This window comes from Linepithema humile, chromosome 5, assembly GCF_040581485.1.
Source record: "Linepithema humile isolate Giens D197 chromosome 5, Lhum_UNIL_v1.0, whole genome shotgun sequence".
Classification (NCBI taxonomy): Eukaryota; Metazoa; Arthropoda; class Insecta; order Hymenoptera; family Formicidae; genus Linepithema; species Linepithema humile.
The window spans coordinates 22424693-22448688 of record NC_090132.1 but is presented as its reverse complement, the minus strand read 5'-3'; the positions used below and the strand labels follow the sequence as shown (position 1 = coordinate 22448688).

Here is a 23996-nt window from a genome sequence, read left to right as displayed (position 1 = left end):
GATGATATTCAAGTTTTACTTTGTCCGAATGACAAAGTACGCGTCGGGGGTGCGTTTAAGTCGTGCAATTTACGTATTCGCATCGCGAACGCGTGTGAGTGCCTTGAAGGATTGTAAGCAGGACTGAGAAAGGGAGGAGGAGGTTAGTTTAGGGCGTTCTGTGTATCAAATATTTCTCTTATTATTTATTTTCTAATTACTTACTATTTTTTATACATTATTCCATAATTATTATTTTAACATTACATTTTTTCGACATTTATCATTATTTGATGAAGGAAACGTTTATTCATGTCACAACATATAGTTACAGCTTAAATTTGCTGCTATCTCTTTGCGATCTCTTACGATGATGCCTCGAGAATGTTAATCGCGTCATGTCAAAGTCTTTTCCGGAAGATAATTATTCGATAAATGCAATTTCGCAGTCGCGTAATCGCGAAGACATATGGCGACATACATTGCATTAATCCTTCCGTAATTATGCAGACGTGCAATGCGCCGTAACAATTATTATATATAACGCGTGAATTTCTGTGTTATATATGTATAGAATATCTCGTGAATAGCGAATAAGGGATTATGAAATGTTAGAATGGATTAATATATCATTTGAGGAAAACAGACGAAAGCACAGTTAAAATTTTTAGATTTATGTGTAAAAACGTGATTCGTATTAACGAAAAGAATTGACTTTACGAATTTTCATTCCACTTGTCTGAAAAAAACACATAATTTTTTAATAAATTTGAGTTTAAAAATTAACTTTTTTTTCGCTCTGTCGCGAATGCAGTTACATCTCTACTTCTACCATAATTTTTTATGTTTCTTCATGTGTTCAAAATAATAAGATAACATAAGTGCGACACATTTCTCACATACAACATTTAATAAATGATGAGAAAACTGATTGTAAATGTGTTACATGCACGTTAAGTCAATTTTAGTTTAACAATATCTCACGAAGCTCTTAATTATTTTCGTATTGTGTAGTGTCGCTTGGATGTAAATGTTTTCACGTGGCAAAAAATAGTATTATCAAGCAGGTGCGACTGACGAATGCTGAGGAATGTAAACTCACGAATGAAAGCGTGAAAATTCAGCTTGTTCACAAATGCAGCTGATTTTTCACGATCGAGCGCCGCAAGTTTGCATAGACTCTCGTGTTCGTGGCCGTTGCACACGCATATCTGCATAACAAATGCATTGCCGGTTTGCTGAATATGGAAGTGTGCATTTCTCCGTCCTTCGAGTTTCCCTTTCTCTCCCCCTCGTCTTGTCCTGATATAGTTGGTCAGGGTGCGTGGCTCCGGTTCACCTTCCTACGCACAAGCCTCGTCCGCTGTACCTTGCGAACTGCTGAATACTTATATTCGCGCATTGCACACGCGATACTACGTGATGCTACGTTAAAACTCGAACCACGAGTTTGTCGATTTCGGAACTTGATGATGCGTAAAAAATTACTTAACACTGTTTCTGTTATTCATAAATGTTCACACGTGCATCGGTAAATGAGCTTAAATTGGATATTGTATTTTTGCACAGCAATTTTATGAAATATTTTATAAATATACATATTTTTATGTATATTTCTTTAATTTTTTGGAATATATAAATGCAAATTTAAAATCATAAATATGCATAACATTTTTTAATAACTGTCGAATATCTATTGCCTCGTGTCGTCACTAAAATTATATCTTATGAATGTTTCGTAATTGAATTATGATATTAGCATGGATATTAATTGAGATAATATATTATAAACAATATGCATTTGCTGTTAAATTATACATTGTTTGTGTTGTATTGTAGATATATAATCGAAAACGTATTTATTAGTATTCAGAATCAGGTAGCGGTATTTAATATTAAATTTGTGATTTTGCTATGCTAAATGGAATAATTTTAGAATGTTTGCATTGTGTCTCACGCCTAAATATAACGCTATAATAATAGAATATATTTGTGCCTGGATAATGCTTGTCTGTAATTTGCACAATGATCTCACGAATAAAATTATATTAAATAATTTTGATTTTAGTTTCCGAGGATCTTAATGTCAAATTTAATTATAAAGATATTAATATTGAAAATTTACGGACAATGATAATTTCATTAAAGAACTTATTTCCAAATTTATCACAGAATTGATTTAACGTTACAAATTTAATTTTATAAAATTTATAGATATAGTTTAGATCGTTACAGTAATTAGTTTAATCAGTGCAATCATTTTTATCATTTTGAGGAAATTTTCGAAAAATAGTGGGTAATCCAATTTTTTCTTATATTATTATTTACGGCACAACATATTTTTAATATATATTTTACACATATTATTAGAAATAAAATGGGTCAGGAATAACGAGAAGGTTAAATCGATTTCACTAATCTCATCCTTCTAGTTTATTGCGTCAGGGATAGGATAAAATTAAAACGGCAACTCTTGATGCAGGTAGCCGATGCAACCGTGATTTCCGTGCGCGTAAATCCTATTAGGCCTAGCTTCAGGATATAATCACGAAAATACCGTTAAAGCTGTATGAGTGGCATCTCGTCGAGATGGGGATATGAGATACGCGCGATTTAGCGGATCGAGCCAGCGCACGGTTAACTCGCGCATGATTGCGTTTTTAAAATACCATATTCCGCAGCTTAATTTTATATCACTAAATTTTTCAAAAAAATTTGCAAATTTTGCGAAAAACACGAAATGCGCAAGCATGAAAACATGCACGCGTCCGCGATGATTAAATCTAAATACATTTAATATGCATATATGCGTGTAAAATTGCTTACTTTATATACTTATAAAAAACAAAGTTCAGGTTTTATGTTGAAAAGCCGTTATATAACCTGTTATATTATTTACAGTAATAATAACAACAAGAATAATAATAACAGAAAATAAAGAACCAATTCAAAAATAATTTTCAGTGATTTTTAGCTGCGTAGAATGAATCTTTTAGTAAATTTTTAATTTATCTAATTCCGCAAGTATTCAACACGCTTGGCTTTTAATAACGTTGCATGTGCCGTGCAGCGACGATGAATGTTGCGACAGTGTTTTTACATCAATTATGCAACACATACAGGAATACGACGTGCGTATCTTTGTTTATTTGAAAATATTGCATCATTGATGTCGGAAAGCGCACTTCTTGCACGCAATCGCCGTCGTTTGTCACTTGCCGCTTGTCGTTTCGTGAGCGTTGAATGAGTGACAGTTGCTTTCGTTTGCATATTACTATCTCGACTTACAAAACAAAGGATCGGGATTCGACAAGTGCAAACGCACAGCGCGGTGTCGCATTTCTATGCTCCGATTCCTCGTGACATGAGTATCGTGTATACTGGGTCATTGTGTATTTCATTCTCTTCATTAAATTGTCATGCCGCGTAAACGACCATGAAACCATAATCACGCGTTAAACTTGTGGTTAAAATAATTACCGTATGATAAATTAGTTGAATTAAATAAAAATTACTAAATAATGTCAAATAAAATCTTACCTGCTGCCTGCTTCAAAACTATTCAATTAGTGAACTAAGCTGGGTGAAAGTTGCTTAAGTGTTATTTGCAAAATGAATTATGCTACCGGTGCACATTTTCCCTGGTGTACACCGTGATTGCAAAATTTGAAGGGTTCCAGTTGGGTTATCTTAGGACAAGTTTACTGGATGAACTAATTAATTGTCGGAATAATAAACTTCTTGAGTAGTTTGAAAATTCTATTGGGAAATTTCTCATCAGAGGTTAGCGTCTCTGGCAAACTTGTCCAAATTTGTCGAGACATATCGTGTTACAGCTGTATGAAGTTCTCAATATTATAACATAACATTTTGTTATTAATATTAAATAAGCTATAACTAAAAATCGACATTAATTAATTTTACAATCTGTAGTGCAAAATGATCGGATGTAGAGTAATCTCGCATAATGAGAAGATAATTATTAATTTAGTCGGCCAATGAGGACAAAAACATTCATATCGATCGTATCATTAAAATTCTCATTTATTCGAGCAAAAAATACAAATTCGCCAATTTGCAAATGATGCTAGGAAATAGCGTTACATCGACATTTGTAGACTGTTCCGCCTACCAACTGTTAGTGCATAACGGACTTGTCGACGTTACCGTTGATACTTGGTTATTCTGTCATCATCATTCAGCGGGCGATTTCGTGAGAGCAATCTCTGTGTATCTCGTCTGTTGCCCGTGATGAACCTCTGTTGCTTCCAGATCCAGCACTTGCGTCTCGCGTTGCGCTCGTATTTTCCACACTTGCCATTCACGATGCGCAACATTGACGACGATGTACTTACCGCGACGCGCATCCGATAATGCAGGCGGTCTGATGCGAACGGCTGGTGCACTCGTCGAACCGGTTATGCAGCGCACTGAGTCTCGCGAAAAATTGATTATCACTTACGCAACGGTCATTGTCGCTTGATAACGCGTTTTAGCAGATTGCCCTTGAATACCTGTCTCGTAACTATTGATAGTCTACGTTAAAATTGATACGATTGCCGGCGGCTTTCTGAAAATCTACGAATTTGGATAACAATAGTTATGCAATTATACAAATTTATAATTTGTCGCTTCTTATGTGTAATTAATTCTCTGTTAGATAATTTTTATTCTGCACAGCCTGAATCTTATTTTCTTTTTACACATGTTATTGTTTCTTCATCCGAGTGCTGTAGCGACTCGTGATCTATCGTCGATGCACTTGCATCTTGGTGCATCTTGCACGACCGCTTCTCGGCTCGGCTGCTACCCTGATATCGTGGTTGCAGCGCAGCTGCGCCGACGTGTCGCAACCGGCATTGTGAGACAGGAAACAACGCGAAACTGTGAGACGAGACAAATCGAGAGACATTCGGTCGTCTTTAAGTATTTACATAAATCTCGACGCTCGACGCGGCGCCTCTCGTAAATGCAATTCTCGAAAGCGCGCCCTCGTTACTCCCGACTCGTAAGCATCTGTCTTACGTTGAATTTCGATCCGCAATTGGCCCTGCCGAAATATTTATTTAATACACCGGCGTTTCTCCTTGCGTCACCGAATTTATCCAGCGAGAAAACGAATCTCGTCCCGTCATAAAATAAATACGATTCAATTTTTTATTATTTTTCCGTCGCGCTTTATGTGACGTTCTCACGAACGTGTCGCTTGCGTAACGCATGTGTGGCTATGCATTATTATTTAAATTGTAATACAATTTGTAAATAGCACGTTATTTATGATAATTAAAATTCAATAGCCGGATTCTCTTCACAGAGAAATAGAACAGTTCGATTTTATTCCGAGCGATTTTTCTTGCGGCGAGTAATTTTAATATCGCCAGAAGTCAATCACACGCGGATGAAACGTATTCGTTTTCTCAAACAATTTGTCGAGCTGTACGACGAGCGTATTTCTCGACCGGCTGCATGCTCGCGGACGTGACTCTCGAAGAAAACTTTTGAGCGCAAAGACGCACTACGTTTCTTCAATTCTCAAACTTTTCCTCTTTGGTCACGTTTTTGAATAAAACATAGTCTCGCGTTTTTCTCTCTTTCTCCTATGCTCGTCCGCTCCGGTTTCCGCACTCTTCCGTATTCATATACTTCTCCCTTTTTTTCTTATTTATTTTATGTCTGTACGATGGTTGCATCAGACGATCGTCAAACAATGCCAGTTGACGCATATATTGTATCGAAACAATGCCGCAGTATGAATATATATCTTTCGTCGAATGCGGTCTCTTGAGGCGTCCCATGAAAAATGTAGTAAGAGAGATCGTTTTGAAATAGAAAGGTATCGCGCGACATTCCGAACTGCATGAATAATTCATACGCACGTGCTAATAAATTGTATCGAAAAACTACGTGAATATCCTTGATGCAAATTACGCCCGTGTTTCGCGTCTGTGCTGAATAGCATTATTATTTTTAGTACATTGTCGTTTATATGTAGTATCAAAGTTGTCTTTCTCTCTCTTCTGCAAAAAGGGATGTGCCCTGCGTTTATTAAACCTTGATACCGCCTTACGCGCGTGTTAGGTACGCACTTATCCAATAAATCGCGGTACAATTAACAAGGAGGCGATTCCTCATGAGAAATCAAGTGGAAAGTGTGAAATATATTTTCTCGATTGATTGCGCAGGTTTCTGAATATAAAAATAGCATATATTAATATATCCACTCGTGTGTCAAGATCGACAAAATATGTACGATACGACCTTAACATTTGTTGACTCACTGTATATTTGCCATAATAGTTGGAAATAGCATATATCATACAGCTGCTAGTTTTTTTTAATCTTTTGACGAAACATTTTGTTTCAAGAAAGCAAGATATCGCAGTCGCCAATTTATCGATGTGTTTCCAGCATTAAAACCTGGCAACGGCTATAAATTGAATTCTGGAATTATTTTCAAGTCGTAAATCTTTTAGTGTCTTTATCGCGGAAACTTGAAGCAATTAGAATATACGCCCAAGATTATACTACATCATTAATGACTCGATGCGAATTGAGCCGGTCGATCGCCCTTGCTCGGGAACTCAATCACGCACACATGTTCACCCATATATGTCGCAGCTATGTGTGTGTGTGTACGATACGGCGAAATACTCGTCGGTGTACAGTTATTTAAGCAGGACTTTTAGCAGACCTGCCGGGTTCGCGGCAGTGTACGCACGTAGCTCTGCCAGGCATGAACGATCATCGGCGGTGGGTTTTCAAGGTTCTCGCACGCGCATGTAACGCGACCGATCTGCTGCGGCGCTCCCGGACTCGTTCACGTTCCGGTGAAGCGGCAGTGAAGCGGCTTCGCGCGTGCCTAGCGGCTCGTCGTTGACAGTTTGCCGCGGACCGGCACGAAAGTCGCGACACGGGTTTTACACCACGCGAGATAGCAAGTCGATGGTAAATTGCTTCCGGAGACTTTACACATTGTGAGAAATTTTAGTCCGCCTATAGGTGTAAATATTCCGGCGTAAACTTCGCACGTGAAGCGGAATCGTCAGCGAAATCGAGCGATTGGTCTCGCTGTCTAAGGGCGACTTAACGGTAAAATATCTCGATGACTTGACTTGAATAAACGGAAGTCAGCTGCTGAATTGATTTCTCAACCGCTCGCGATGTGAAACGGCGAAAATTCGATCGTCGACGCCGCGTCTTGCCAATCGCTGAAATTGAGGATGTGAGGATCGCCCGGAGCGGGAGGAGGAGTTGGATTTGAAATCTGAGAACGAGCACGACTTGAAAGATAATTTGCACGTAGATTCCCCCGCGCGGCCGCGTTTCGATTGGAATACCGACGAGTCGCAACAACAATGAATCGAATGATAGTGAATTAACGATGATCACCATGCGCAACGCTGCTATGGAAGTATTAGCTGGTAGTCACTTGTAGTCAACGTGACAATAATCGAGAACGAACCGAGAATTACGTTCCAAATAGTTGGTCTTTGTGAAAAAAAGATAACGCACGTAATTACAATGAGTGCAGCTTTATTCTAATTGGACTCTGATTCAGATGTTCATGCTTCTTTTTCTTTTGACAGTAATAAATGCTTTTTGTTTCTCAGAATATTTTTTAATTATCTTCGCTGACGTCCACAGATCATAAATTTGAACGCACAAGAAATGTCATTTATCAATAACGTCGGCTTGATTCAGCATGTCTCTCCATTCGGCCGCAAAAGACATTCTACCACGTAAACGCAGATTGGATTTTTTTCGATCGCGGAGCGGATGGTCACCGGCTGTTCTTCGAGTTGTAGGAAGTTGTACGATCTGGTGTCCGACGTGACCGCATTGCGGTGTGTATAGTACGTACGCGTATCGATTCGCAGGCAAAGTTTGCGCCGCAAGTAAAACTTGCAAGTGTCGGCGGCGAAGTCGGAAGATCGAGCGGTCGAAACTTTTCTAAGCGGCTATAAGTGCATCACGACGTTTGCCGGAAATTATCGCATTGAGTGGAAAAGGAAAAGATAAACGTGAAACGAACAAGTCGAGAAAGGCAGAAAACCCACCAATTCGTTTCATTATTGATCTGTTTACGACTTTCAACATTTCATAATCAGAGAATTTCGACGAAGTATTAATGTTTCGAGATACGCAAAGATAGCATTAATTTTCTTCGCGATATCAAATTAGATCAAATTAGATTAGTCAAAATTGATCTCGGTTTTACTTGGCCTTTAATCAACTCGTTGCCAACGCAATTGTTTTGCGCGGCTAATTGAACGACGAAGGAAAGAAATTGCTGAAAAAAACTGAATATGTCCAAATTATTTCTACTTATTATAAATTATTTAACACAAAAACAATTTTGGAGAACGCTTGATGTTACCTTCGATACTTGAAGAAGAATCTTTTCAAGACTAAGACGACAAGTTTCTGGGCTTTGAGGCGAGTATCTCATGTGCAATTATCTTCCACGATTGTGGCAGAGACTATAGTCTCGGAGTAGGATAACGAATCGTTAAAGCGGGGTTAAATAATCCCCGGCATTGTTCGTCGAGACGAATACGCCGTGAAAAATAACGGGTGTCCCTGCATGCTGGCGTACGATAACGATTGTGTGCCACGCGGGAAAAGAGTTGCATAGAGGTGGTGCGTGAGCGAAATAAAGAGCTGCGCGCGTGACTTGACGTTTCGGACACGCTGCTTGGCAAGAGAAAAAAAGAGAGAGAAAAGGAAAGAAACTGTACAGAAAAGATCAGCGTCTCGGAAACGGACCGTTTCGAAATTCGATTGTTTCGCAGCTTGTTAAAGCCGCGTCGTCGCGGAACCTTGAGCGACGTCGTAATGTGTACATTTCGCGCAGTTTTCCTCGAACTATAATTTCTTTAATAACGACGGGAAAGCCATTTAAAGACGTACGAGAACGAAGAGAGCAGAGAATAGCCGAAAAATGACAAGTTAAAATTCTAAGAACGAAACTACCGTTTAAATTAACGGTATTCGAAATCGGAATAAACAACGAAAGAAAACTCGAAAAAAAGATAACTAAAAAAGTATCTAAACAAGCTATATATAAAATTGATTAATCAGCTGTTATACATATAAGAAGAAATTTAGTGTCGAGATTCAGCCAGCATTCGTCTGTGCTCGGAGAAAGAAGAAACTAGTAGAAGTCGCGCGATAATTACGAAATTAATTAGCGATTTGTTCTTCCAAGGTGGAAGCTTGTTATTGGAAATTAAGTGATATTAGGACTGTTTTACGTAACAATTATTCAATTCAAACTTTCGTACGAGCGTTGCGCGTGCAAAAGCATCGGAGGAAGTGGATCGATTTGCACAGATATCGTGCAAAAAAACGACGGTCGTTGACGCCGCAGCGACGTGTGACATGCAACAAGGATGAACCACGATCTAACGATCTGTCAACAGTACTTCTACTGCAGCCAGCGTCGACATCGCGTATTCAGGTATTCCAAAAGTTTACAGTAATATATAATGTACCGTGACGCGGACGTAGCATCCCGTTGTTTATCGCGGAATGAGCGATACATATTCCCGGTCAAATTGCGGCTCGCTTGAATAATTAATTGGAAGCTCCGCGACCCCGATCGAAGTGCCTTGTGTGGCGCACGCCAGGGGCGTTTCAATTAACTCACGCTGCTGTTGCCAGACATATATTGATTAATGGTTAATCGATCTTGTAATAGGATATTTCTACTTGATCGAGTATACAAATTACCTAAGACGAAGCATTGCGATATCTTGAATAGATTCAGAATATTCCTCATATTCGCGCGAGCACACCTATTTTAATTATCAAAATTCTATTAGGATATTTTTAACATTTCACGTGCGCAATGTCACTTTATTTAGTAACACAGCTGCTAATTTGATACTAAGTGAATTAGTGTCGCGCAAATATTTGTCGGAATGTTTTTGGTGCGTAATCGACGTAGTGGGTACATGTTGGAGATGTTATCACAACAATTATTTGCTCAGAAAATTGAGGGAACGAACTTTGGCTCTTGGAATGAAAGATACTGATTGTAATTCATTGCGATGTCCTTCATTACGATTTTATAGTCGCTTGATTACACACGTAGATCACAAAATCAGAGAATGATTCGCTTGCTCTCGCGGCTAACGTCACTCGATTACACGAGAAACAGTTATTGTATCTGGTGTAATTCTCGAACTCTGTAATCATCGACTTAATGAACCGAAGTAATCGTGATATTAACTCCGATACCGCCTCATCTTCTATCTTACAAAAAACCGATGATTTACGTTAATGTTTATTTGCATTTAATACGATGTGTAAAGTAACTACAGACGATTCGTTCGTTCGACAAATATTCAACTTCTAATATGATTATTTGTAATGAAAAATAACCTATACAATGCTATACGTGTTAAATTAAATTAAATTAATTAATATGTATTTAATATTTAATTGATGGATAGATTCACAGAATCATTTGTTGATCAAGTTTTTGGCAAGGAAATTAATAATCGATATTTTAAATTGCAGTAACGTTCGTCACATGATATATTTGCTTATATTCCTGGTATTTTTGGCATACATTGTCTGACGCCGGCTGAAAAATCTAATAAATCACGAAGGAGAAATGCGATATTTTAGGTTTAGGCAAATACAGCTGGAATCCGAACAAGAAAACATGAATTTTTGAACAGTATATATTAATAGCGCGTTCTACACTCAGGTACAGACTGCAGTGCAACCGGTCATCGACGTCTCGCGAAATAATCACGATATATCCCGACCTTGTAGTCTCTCCTTGACAAACCGGTGAGACTGATGCTATATAATTCAAGGTAGACGAAGCTAAATAAAAAAAGTGATATATGTCAAGTAAATGAGATATATTACAGATGGGGAATACCAATTACTTTTTCAGAACACAGTAACGCGTACCTGGTAAAAAATGAACAAGTTCATGTAAAATGTACGTTTCTTTCGATCGGTACTTAGTAATTATTCCTTCAGCATGCGATATTTTGTTTCGTATATTTATACTCCGCGCGATGTATTGCTTTCTATTTTTATTTGTGTTTCTGATCTTTGTTGTTTTATAAATTTATTCATGATTTTTTATTAATTCCTTCAAAAAAATGAAAATATGATCATACATACTTCGTAAAATACATCTTCGAGGATAAATCGCATGTTTTTTAACGCTTAAGCATATGGTAAACACTGCTTTTGACAAATTGCGACTTAATAACACAAAATTTTATTTTCTGAGATGCGACGGCAGATTTAATCCGTAAATTGCAGTAAAAACAGCTGCGTTTGGCAAGATGGCACGATTATTGCACGATTACTGAGTTGGCTAATGAAATAAACTCGTTATTGTTCGAACCGTCTATATTTGGCGGCTTGAACGAACTGTTAAATCGAATCAGAAATAGATGCTGCGTACAAAGATGTAACAAACTTCAACTCTTAGACAAGCTTGAGAAAATTTTGTCGATTTTCTTTGCGAAAAGCAATTAGGCACTTAAAGTGTATTTAAAGAAATTTGTTGAACAATTATTTTTTATTATAACATTTTTAAGATTGTAAAGAATGCTTTTTGGACAAAGTCTGATTAAGGAAAAGTAAATTTTTATAACTTTAACCGTTTATTTTATGTGAAGTTACGTAAGCAATTTCCGATGGCGCAAATTATGTGGATGGATAAATATTTGGAAATTGCATGCTTGTGCAATATAACGAGAGTTTACACGCTTAAAGATATCGTTACTTTAACAGATATTTTTCCATTATTGCATAATGTGAATCATAAATACGTTATAACTCGAATTATTTTCTGTGATTAAGTGCACTTTGATCAATTATTAAAAAGATTATGTAGGATTGGCACTTGAATCTATAAGGACTTTTTTCTTGGATTATAAGGATACTTTATCTCTGATTTTGTATTGCAACTGTATGCCAATCGTGCAAAGATTTATATATTTTGAGAACGTAAATATGACAAATAGTTTAAAAGCGTTTAGTAAACAAGTCAAAGAAAATGTAATAAAAAATTCATGAAATTGTTAATGAATGAAAAAGATTTTAATATCGCGGAAATTTAACATTTTTAAGATTTTAAAGAATGCTTTTTGGACAAAGTCTAATTAAGAAAAAACAAATTTTTATAATTTCAACAATTTATTTTATGAAATTGTGAATAACGTCGAGATGAAATATCGACTAAAGGGAAGGAAAAGGGAGGGAAAAGGCGACTAGAGTATTTCGCATTTGAATAGGCGGAGATTTTAAGCTAATTGTGTTATCAGTAGTACTCTTTGAAAACACGCTTGCCAGATTTGGTTATTCAGTATTTCGCGTAGACATTAGAAATTCTCTGGCCAGTCGCGTGATTGCGTTTCGCGATATAATTCACGAAATCGAATTTTACGCGATACTAAGGATTCAAAGTCTATCGGGAATGTGCGCGCGGTATGTTTGTGCACTCGCTTGATATATCGCCAGTATGCAAACATAGAAGCACTGACTGACGTACTCCGAATTCTGAGGTTCGTGCGAAGGATAATACAGACTCGTTTATCGCGCGCAAATATTTGATTTCAAAATCAATATAAATATTTACGCATTCTGCTCCCGAGTAAATGCGATTTATTGGCGAACAAATGCGGGACGTAGACACATCTATTCGTATTTGCGGCAATACAATTTTTCTAGGAGCTTTTTGTGGTATTGCTTGGCCGTGCATTTATCCTTGAAATTCACGACACGCATGAGATCCATAAAATAATAGGAGCATTTATAGCTTGACTATAAGCTTCTGTGTATACATACATCGATAGATATACACATTATTGCTTGTGAAATGGTTGCGTACAAATGAATTAAGCGTACAAATGATATAATAGTAAAACAATTACTTATTTTACATTTTTAATATAATTATTTTTAACATAATTACATAAATGTGATAATATGACAATGGAAACAATAACACAAAATCTTTATTCAATTCGCGATAAGAATTTGAAATTTTTTTTATTTTTGCCGAAGGATAAAACATCGAAGAAAACTATAATCAAATGATTGTAAACGTTGTTTAATTAAGATATTAATAACTGCTTCGAACTAATTAAAGAATAATTCATTGATCGTACGTGGGATTTAGCCTAGATCTCCGCAATATCATTGAAATTACTCAGGTTTCTAATTTTGTTCTCTAATCGGATATCCTTGAGAGGTTTTGTAAATTTCGTCAGATTAATATAAACGAATTGATGGTAACATTTTGTCACGTGAATTGATAAAATTCTGATGAGAATACTTTCTAATTAAATAAATAAACGTCTACGAAACGGAATTTGCTTCAACACACTCTTGTCAAATGAGATTTTCCATTTTCCAGATCGGCAAATATGAGTAAATAAAAATCAGATATCAAATTCTAGCTACGTGCTAAAAAATGTCATCTTAAATTAATATTTACAATGTTACCTTTTAAAAATGATCTTTTACTAATCCAGCTTATATTATTAAGTTTTGCAATGGGAAATTCTGTAATTAAAAATATCGATAATTAATAATAACACATGTAAATATATATTTTGCGTCAAATACGAAGAATTATTTTGACCGATGTAATTTAATTTGCATTCTTTTCGCGTCCGATCACAATGTTATTCAAAGACAGCCTACCAATTTAATTATTTTGCGGGATATTTTCATCAACGTGACCAAGCCTCAATCGACCGAACTGACCCACGCGAACCGGGCTCGAAACCACATCGAGCCAAACGGTAAGAGGAAGAGAAAGAAAAAGAAACCGTATGGCTATCTCGTGTCAAGAGTGGCGTTCGCGTGCGCCTAATCACAAGTTGCATCAGTTATAGAACAGTTTGCGTTCGGGGTTCGCGGTCATTAGCGGTGACCACGGTGGGTCGCGTATCGATCTTGCCGCCAACCGTCCACCTTTTGGTATTTCGAGGGTCTTCGATAACCTTCGGATTTGCGTTTCGTGTTGTTCGAAATGACCATGACGTCAATCAACGTCGGACATACTTTCTCGCGTTGATAATGACGAAAAGAATTTTATCGTTTTTTGAAATATTAAAACTTCTCTTCGATATCTTCATTCTTTATCGCATTGGCGTGTAATTTTGATGAACTTTACGTCTTTGTAAGCCATTTCTAAGATGTAGTTGCACCGTCTTTTTCCTGTTAAAGTTAATTCCCTATTAAAGTCTTCTAGTAGCAAATAAAGTCCACAGTGAAATTTAATTTGTCATAGTTAAATGGAATCGTAAGTTTTTAATTAAATTTTTAACTGATGCTATTTATATGCTTACATATTTTAAAGAATAAGAATTTAAAGATTAAGTTGTATTACTAAGTTATTATTAGCATAAGAATATGCAATTTATATTGTCTTCTCAAGATAATGATATCGTATATGTCAAAGGGCTTAATGGTATAACGCATGGTATAATTGATCAATGGAAGCATACACTATCTGTCTTACATAAACTGTGTTATACAGATATTAGTCCGGAATATTTCTTCTTCATTGTATAGACATGCCATTTGCATGCACTTGATGTGAATTTGCCATTCCCGTGTGGTGCAACTAATGACATGCGATTTCCCATCTATTTTATCTGGTCAGTCGACGATGAAGTTTCAAAATTATTCACGTCTTATGGTAATACATGGCGTAAAGTATCTCGATCAACATATTTATACAGTTAAATAATCTATGAACCGGCATCTAGAAACCGGCAAGTCGAATAACATTTGTGAAGCATTCGTTACTTGTATCTATAATCCTTTTGATAGAATGATCTTTCTTTAAAGAAATGATATTTTTTAGAACGATTGTGAAATAAAATATGCCACGATATTGCATTTTCCATTCACGTATGATTACAAAAGATATTGCTGCGTTTTTCTTCATTCTTATAAAAAATATATGAACGTTTACATACACAAAGAATTTATTCTGCGTAAAGATTGATAAGTGGATTGTGCAAATTTATTTAATAAACGATGCGAGCTTTTTTGACGCAATAATTCATTGATAAAACTTGCAACGCTCCGAATAGAGAGATTTCCGCTTTGATGACAACAATCATTGCAGTGTTTGATCTTTCCTATTTTGTTTCTATATTCCGCGCGTGATAACGGTATCGATCTTATGGTTGATTTGTTATCGCCATTACCACGTGATGTATGAAGTGTGTGTGCCGTCGTATGTGATTTAAACCTTGCTGGAATAATTATATTAAGTACTAGCTAAAGCTCGCGGCACATAATTCATTATTGATTCTCTTCGTGTATCACACCAGCAATTACCTTATTGGATTTCTCTTACCACTTACAATTATCTGTTATAGCAATCATGTTAGACTACAAATATCTTCCACTTTTGCCGATTTTAGCTTGATTTTGAGATTGCGAAATAAATTACTTAACTAAATATATACACTTTGTTGGAAAATAAAACGCATAAGTTTGTTAGACGTCAAGACTTTTTCCGTATTCAAACGCCAACACGCGATAAAATTGCGTTTGACCTAGTTTCACAGCAGATCGACCTGACCGCAGACAGCGTCAACTTACAGACCGTAATCAGAAATCGAGAAATATGCAATATAACGTGTCGGAATTGTATCTACCACAAATATTTTACGATAAGAGGAACACAAGGTCCCCTCCGATTTCGTCGAGTCTGACATATATTATAGTCCTACCCAGTGCCGGTTTTAGAATCAATTCGCCCCTAGGCAATATTTCGGTGCGCCCTTTGCATTTTTTAATTTAAGATGAGAAGGTATTAAATAAGTGAAAATTATGTTAAATTTTTTAAATTTTTATTCACTTCGTAAACAAAAACAAGAGCAAAGAAATAAAATATGAAAAATATAAATTCAAATGAATAAAATAATATTAAATTAATATATATTAAAAGACATCTCGAGCCATCGCTGGATGTTAGTACGAAAATTATTAATGTTTTCATATAGAAACTTAATTTGTCTACTAGAGACATTATTAAAGTGTACACTGATCTCGGATTCGAGATACTAAAGTGTACGAAAATTACATACATTGATCTCATTTTCAATTTGGAAATTATTTTTATTTGTAAAAATTGTTTGATCAATTTCCACATAAAGAAAACTTGTTTCATTTCGCAATTGTTTAAATCGTTCATTGTTTTTAGCGACGGATGGGCGTCCCCTTCTCTCGTGACGCCCCTAAGCATTTGTCTATGATGTCTAGTGGTAAAACCGGTACTGATTCTATCCTCCTACTAATCCATGGAAAATAATACGATGCTCTCAATAACTCAAGCGAGAGAAACGTGAATTTTATTTAAATTCAATTTAAAAATTATTTAATTCATTATTTATTTGCTACGCAATAAAAGTTATGTAATTATAATTTGTTTTAAGTTTTGTTATGCAATAAACATTATTTAATTAAAATTTATTTGCTATGCAATAAACAAATTTTTAATCTTTTTATTTTTACCATGATTTATTTTTGTATCAGCAGGGAATTTTGACTGTCTAGAAAATCCCTTTCTGCTAAGGGCATCTGTTGTTGTCTTATAGGTGTGCTACCTGAGAACTTGTTCTTTTTGTGTGATACTTTTGGATTCAGTTTTCCAACAGATCATTGGGTTCAGTTGCATCGAGAAAGAGCTAGCGTTCGGAGCATACCACGTATAGTGTAAAAAGTAAAAAAGTGAAAAATACGTTTGTAAAAATGTAGGTTTTATTTAATACGCTCATTATACAAAAATATTATGTTTTCAATGTTTCTACGATAAATATCCACTTCAAAACATGTAATCTATCCGACAATGAATTTAATTCCGAAGACGAATAAATAGATTTTGATTATTAGAAATAAAAATCTTATGTGTTTTAAACGTAAAAAATGATTCAAATTTTCTTATCGACTTCCTTTGTATACTTTTTTTTGTGTTATAAAATGTTTATTGCATAACAAAACTTAAAATTAAATAAATTATAATTACATAACTTTTATTGTATAAGCAAATAAATGAATTAAATAATTGTTAAATTAAATTCAAATAAAATTCACGTTTTTCTTGCGAATGCTTCAGAGTTGGGTCATATTATTTTACCATTATGGGTAATGAGAGGGTAGGATTATAATATATATCAGACTCGATGAAATCGGAGGAAGCCACGTCTGGTGTTTCCCTTGTAATATCTATCCTGCAGATTATTTACCTTTATATTTTCAGTAATATTTATCCTATGCACTCAAACAATGATCTTGTAATAATAGCTAAAATTTTCTAGGTGTAAAAAATTAACTAAAACAGATAAATGATTAGCAACTGTTGTGATATTGCATATGTAATTACTTAATCAGTTTAGATGACAGAAACAGAATATATATCTGTATTGTTTGTAAACTTTAAAAAGAAAGTTTCTCTAAAGCGCCTATCTATATAAGATCAATCACGTGTTAGATCATGCAATGAATAACATTTAGCAATGGTACCTAAATTTTTCAGAAACTATTGCTAACATTACTGCTATAAATTCTATATGTGACAAACAATGTTTTCACAGATTCGAAAAATAGCGATACATTCTTGTTGCGATATCTAGAAATCTAACTACATCAGCGAAATATTTTTTTGAGTGTAGGTTATTTACCTTTATATTTTTTATCTTAATTACAAGAATAATATTAAAATAAATTGAAAGCGAGGTTGTATTTTTTTGCATTTAATAGAACCAAAAATTTTCAGTTTGTTGAATTTAGACAACGCTATAGAATCAAAGGTTCATATTAATAATTGTGTATTTTTCTACTTTGCTTCCAGGACATGCGAGAGGCAAAGAGACGTCGATAGACACAATGATAGAGGCGAGGATGATGACGAGGACGAGAATTCTCTGGGGAAGTGGCCGCACACCCTCAGTTCGTCCTTTGCGTGCCTCGGCTGCACCCTGGGACTTTTTAATATCAGTAGATTTGCCATTCTTAGTGTACAATTTGGAGGTGAGTGTGCGTGTTGGAAAAATATTAAGAAAATAATAAAAAGCGTTATAAAAACTCCATTGAAATTCTACCAAACTACATTTTGTCATGATACGACATGCGAGTGACTGTGCAAAATATAAGACAAAGTGTAACTTTAATGTATACCAAATTTCGCATGCATAATTTTTTTGGAATAGTCACTGAAACCGGTCTTGTTTCAATGAGATATCGGATGTCAATGCTTTGGACGTGCGAGAGTGTAATTCCAATATTTATTTATGACTGGCCAAATTTATATATCTACAACGCTGAAATTTATCGAGTAACACAGGTTTTAACACGGGAATGTTGTGAATTCTCTTACAGAACAATTCTATAAATGGACAAACAAAAATTATTATATATTCTTTCGAGATAAACAACAGCTCCACAATTACCGCTCGTTGACAGTAATTCATACTGTGTTTTCTCAAGACAATAATTAATCCCGAGACTACAAGTAATAATTGATTTTTATTGAAGAAAACAATTAATCTTTCACACGTTTGACATGTAACAATGTACAATCGCAAACAATCACGAACACTTTCTTCATCCTAGAAAATCTAATCATTTTATTTACGATGTTTTTCTTTTTTACAGCAAACTTTATTATGCAGTTCCTGATTTTATCTCTCGTAATGGGCATCCCGTTATTAACATTACAAGTATGTCTCGGACAAAGACTGGCGGCTGGTTCTGTGGATATGTGGAAAATTTCGCCGCTTTTTCAAGGTGTTGGAATAGCGCTGCTTATCGCACAGGCTTTCATCGGTATCTACAGTATAGTTGGCATATCATGGATGTTTATGTATTTCAGGTACATTTTGATATTCAATTGTATCAAAATATATATTTTTATGAAATTAATTATTTCATATAATATAGCGGTCGAAATGTGATAGAGCGTAAGCTGAATCAGAAAATGTGTTAGTAATTAAATCTATATAGTAATTAACGACTCTCTTTTTAACTACGACAAATTAAAGCTTGTTAATAGATTTATTAAAAAATCAATTCTACGCAACGATAGAAATTTGAGCAAAATTAAATAGAACTATCCTAAATAAATAGATAGAGATAAAATAACAACTACAGGTTTATTTTTAGAAACAATGTTAGACACATTTATCGTATTAATTGACTCATTGCATCACTTATTCATATAATGCTATGCCGTATTGATTAAGTAGAACAAAACGCGTGGTTGTTGCATTGATTGCAGAGATTCGTTTATAACGAAGCAGGATAAGTATCGATGGGCTAAGGAAGACGACAGCCATTCTACACTTAACACCTCGTACAAATTATACGAGACCGTTCCGAACTACTTCAGCATAAATGTGCTGCAAAGACGCCACTTAAACGAGAACGATTCCGGCGTCACCTTAACGTTTCAAGTGGCTTTCAACTTAGCTGTTGTATGGATGATTGTATTTGTTTCACTGAGTAAAGGTAAATCTTTTTCTTTCCAACAAAATCAATTTAGAAGTTTGACAAAGATTTCTTATCGATCACCGGCGATAATTTCTCAATTTTTCATGAATTAATTTTATGTTCTACCGATTTTTGTAGAAAATAAAAAAGAGATTTAATCTTTTAAAAATGTTGAGATATGCATTAACAAGCATTTATTTATATTTATATTTCATGTTAGAAAGAGAAAATTCTATTAGTATTGAGTTTTGTGAAATGTACGAGTCGCAACGCATCGTAAAATTTAATGTTTATTATTTTGTTTTATTTAGGTCTGAGATCCTATGGAAAAGTCGTGTACGTCTTCACACTAGTGCCCGTATTTGGCACGTTAGTTCTTTGCATAAAACTGCTAGGAAACACTTCTCTGGAGACGATGCAATTTTTCCCCGCCACCGTCTGGAGCGAATTCTTCATTAATGGAAAGTCATGGGTGGCTGCCTCGAATGAGGTCTTCCTCACATGGGGCTTACTCGGCGCGGCCGCTATGCAGGTATCGCCGATAATTATATGACAATTATTTAACGGTATAATTACTTTCTTCGACTCGCTTCGTTATCGCTCAATTGGGTTTGTAACTCGCTCGTAACACTTTAATCGCGGTGTCTCATTCGAATACCGTCAATTTCAGATAGCGGCTCATAATAAGCACAAGCATCTCCTGCGTCGAGATACGACTTTCGTAATAATCCTGACAGTTATGGTCCTTCTTCTCACGGCTTTCCTGGCAAATACCTGCGTGCACATCCTCAGGGTTCGCGACTATTTCTATATCACTAGTTCTTTCGGTGAGTACAACCGTTTCATATTGCTTGCGACGGATTGGATTAATACGCGGCGCGTATTCACGCGTGTTGTTATCATTCTTGGATTTCACAGAAGATCCATCAAGGATGCAATTTATGAGGGTTATCGGAGGGGATCAGCCAGCACCGCTGGGATATAGCACTACACCGGAGAGATTCATGTCTCACGCATCGTTTCTCCTCGGTCAACGTGTAACTCGACCCGGCGCGGATACCAATACCGAGTCCGGATACCAGGTGTTGCGACTAGCCACCGAATTGGTACCTGCGACGCTGGCATTGCTAGGCACCGAAGAGGTGTCGCCGTTCTGGGCGATCCTGTTTTACTTCATTCTCATTTTATTTGGCATCGCGCAGCAGGTAATACAGTTTTTTCCGTTAATTGATTAATAAGAAATCATGAATGAGACTCCGAGCAACGTGTACACCTATAAACTTGATTACCGTGTTATTTGTTTGTGTGCAAAGATTATATAATGGTAACGTCGCTTATATTTCGTTGACGTTGCAGTTGGCGATCTGGCATTGTGTAATAACCGGTATAATGGCAATCAACACAAAAATGATGAAACAGTGGGAGACCACCATCACGCTTTTCAGCTGCATTTGTGCTTACATACTTGGATTGCCTATGGCCACGGAGGTACGTCTGAATTCTTTAGAATTATCTCAATTAAGTTAAAGACAATGACTCTTTTTCGTGGATTTATCGTCTTATATATCTAAAGATGTAATTGAATAAGCATGATTACTCGATTACATCACTGATATCCTAATATTTATGTCATTAAGTACGAGCATGTGCCGCACACATGCCGCATTTTAATTTATACGGTATATTAATAAAAAATAAGTACCCGCACAATTTGTAACATTATCTCTGACTTCATATAAAGTTTCCCAACTGTTCTTATCAGATAGAGCGCGCAATCTATCATTTACCCAGAGAATTGTTATCAGCGCGAGCTTTAGTTCCCCACGGCGTATATTACACAGTATCACAAGTGCGTCCATGTTGAAACGAAAGATGAGTAATAACGTTCATGTGGTGCATCGTAATGTGCCTTGCTACTTTTGCAATGAATTTTTGGAGGAAAAGTACTTAACGGAGCATGTAATACATTGCGCGGCGGTTTTGGAGGAGTGTCCCAATAAATGCGGGGTTTACATTCCGCGCAGAAAACTGGAAGCACACCAGAAAGCATGCAACAAGAAAATGTCGAAGAGAAATAGTCAAATAAAGGAGATTCAAGATTCGGTGTGGAAGGAAAAAGTGTTCACGGTGTTAACGTTATTGCGTTTAGCAATCGATCAGGGAGAAAAGGAGCGGATCCGCTTGGAAGATGATCTCTCGAGAAACTTGAGCTTGCTGCATTCTCAGCAAGAATCTCTCGCTGCGCTGCGACTGAATGTCGCGGAAGTGGCTGAGGAATCTCGCAGTCACGATGCAATATCGAATCAGAGATTAAACGATCTGGAGATGATTACCGACAATATGCAGCATTGCACCAGTTTGACTTTTCAACAAATCTCCGAACGGCTAATGTTGCTCGAGAGCGGATTAAACGGCGAGCAAAGCAAGCAGAAGCGCGTACCGAACGATTGGTTTAAAGAATTGAAAGATCTGAAGACGTTTGTGGCTAAAGACAGCATACGCGCGAGCGATATATGGCAAGAATATTCACAGCGCGTTAACGACTTGAAACTGGAATTGGAAATGAGATGTAAGGATTCGAAGGAAGTGACATCTAAGCATGACATCTTATCGGGAAAGGTGGACAGTTTGTTAGAAGAAATTCGTAAGCAATCCGAAAACGTGGCTAGACAGAAGTCGGACATAAAAGGTTTAAAGTTTCAAATGAAGGAGAATCTGAAATATGTCGAAGAGTTAATCGTGGAGAATTGCAGACCGGAACCCTTGTCGACTTCTTGTTCCTGCGAAGGCGCGGAAAACGCCTCGACGAATGGCCGCATTATATGGCGAATCGATCGTTACAAGGAAAAAATGAACGAGGCAAGGGAGAACGATTGCGCGCTCTACAGTCCGATATTTTACGACAAGGCGTACGGTTACACTCTAAGAATGAAATTATATCTGAACGGCAAAGGGCAGTGGAAGGACCGTCATATTATCGGGTGCTTGCGCGTGGAAAACGGCAAGTGGGATCCCTTACTGGATTGGCCTTGCGTGCTTAGAGCTGTCGTGATTCTTCGAGATCAAGACAATCCCGCGAACGACGTTAAAAAAATTGTCAAAACTGTTGGACGAGATAAGGATGACTCAGATCCTGATAAGGAATCTGGGCTGTACATGTTTATTCCGCACACTGTACTGAGCAGATACTCTGCTTACACCAAGAATAACGTTATGTTTTTGGATGTACAAGTGAAGGATGTGAGGACAAGTGCTTCGACAGTGTCACTGGTGTAGCTTAATATTTTTAACAATTTTAATGATAATAACTTCGTAATAATAAATGGTAAACATTCTAATGAGCATATATTTAAATGATAAATTTTGCAATGACAATAAATTGTAATTTGAATTTTGATTAATAACGATAAGAATAGCTATTTTTCTTTTAAATATAACAGTTTCGTTAATTCTAATGAAAGTGCAACCATCGCTGCGTTTTATCTTTAACACGTATTTCTGTTTGTTTGCAGATGGGTATTTACGTCGTATACTATCTCGATTACACCGTTGGAGGGGTATGGTGGATAATTATCTTGTATTTAATTCAAATCGGCGCCGTGTTTGCGGTCCGTGGACGTCCGCATACCGGCGAGGCGGTCGTCGCCGAATTGTTCCCATCGACTGGACGATGCCTTAAGTATTGGGCCGGACCTTTGTTATCCTTCACCTGGAACGTCATTCTCCCCATCACTTTAATCGTAAGTTAATCATTAATGGACGCGGCGAGTTATCTGGTCGCAATCGCGCCGCAAAACATGTGTCATCGCGTTATTTTATGTCGCAGGTTCTTAGTATCACAATATTCAAGAGCAGCGGCTTCCGGGAATTGTACTCGTATCGTCGTAGAGATTACTGGGCTGTGTGGTCGAGGCAACTCGGAGCGTCGATTCAGCTGATACCGATATTAATAATACCGGCAGTGGCTGTCATACAGACATGTCGATACTTGAACAGCGGACCACCCGATATATTCGATGTAAGTGGTTTCGTTGTTGAAATTGAAACTTTTCAGTGCCGGAAAATAGATTAGAATGAGAAGCACGTGATTAAAAAAGGCAGTAAAATCTCAAACAATGGTCATCAAACAACAATAATGTCACGTAGAAGATAGTTGGATATTTGTTTCCAAATATTTAAATGCTTTTCTCGCAATTATCTTTTTACGTTGACATAATCGTATCCTTCTCTCTCATAATCTATATGTTGTATTAACACACATCACCGATCACTAACATTCTTCACGCTATCTTTCTGTCCTTGCTGACAATAGAATGAACAGGTGGAAGTAACAGTAAATCACTGCGAACAGTGTAACGGCGTAAGTTTTTCATCAATTTCTTTCACATTAATATTACAATATTTGTGTATAGTGATATTATCTGGCATTATTGTTGCTGTAAGAGTAACAATAGGCAAGACAGTAACAGAAAATATAATATCCATCTTTAATAGAGCGATCTTTATATTTCATTATTAATGGA

General features: G+C 36.4%; 1 protein-coding gene across 3 annotated transcripts in view; it reads left to right on the top strand.

The window, feature by feature from the left end:
• The window catches only part of bdg (bedraggled), a 51153-nt gene that overhangs the window by 24969 nt on the left and 2188 nt on the right, over positions 1-23996 (top strand). For 2 of the 3 annotated variants that reach the window (XM_067356194.1, XM_067356193.1), the window contains exons 5-14: positions 17837-18015; positions 18640-18856; positions 19262-19491; positions 19785-20005; positions 20144-20300; positions 20392-20678; positions 20830-20961; positions 22986-23213; positions 23300-23491; positions 23786-23833. In XM_067356194.1, the coding sequence (XP_067212295.1) occupies positions 17837-18015; positions 18640-18856; positions 19262-19491; positions 19785-20005; positions 20144-20300; positions 20392-20678; positions 20830-20961; positions 22986-23213; positions 23300-23491; positions 23786-23833 (1891 nt within the window). The remainder of the gene's footprint in view (positions 1-17836; positions 18016-18639; positions 18857-19261; positions 19492-19784; positions 20006-20143; positions 20301-20391; positions 20679-20829; positions 20962-22985; positions 23214-23299; positions 23492-23785; positions 23834-23996) is intronic. The other variant, XM_067356195.1, reaches the window with a different exon arrangement.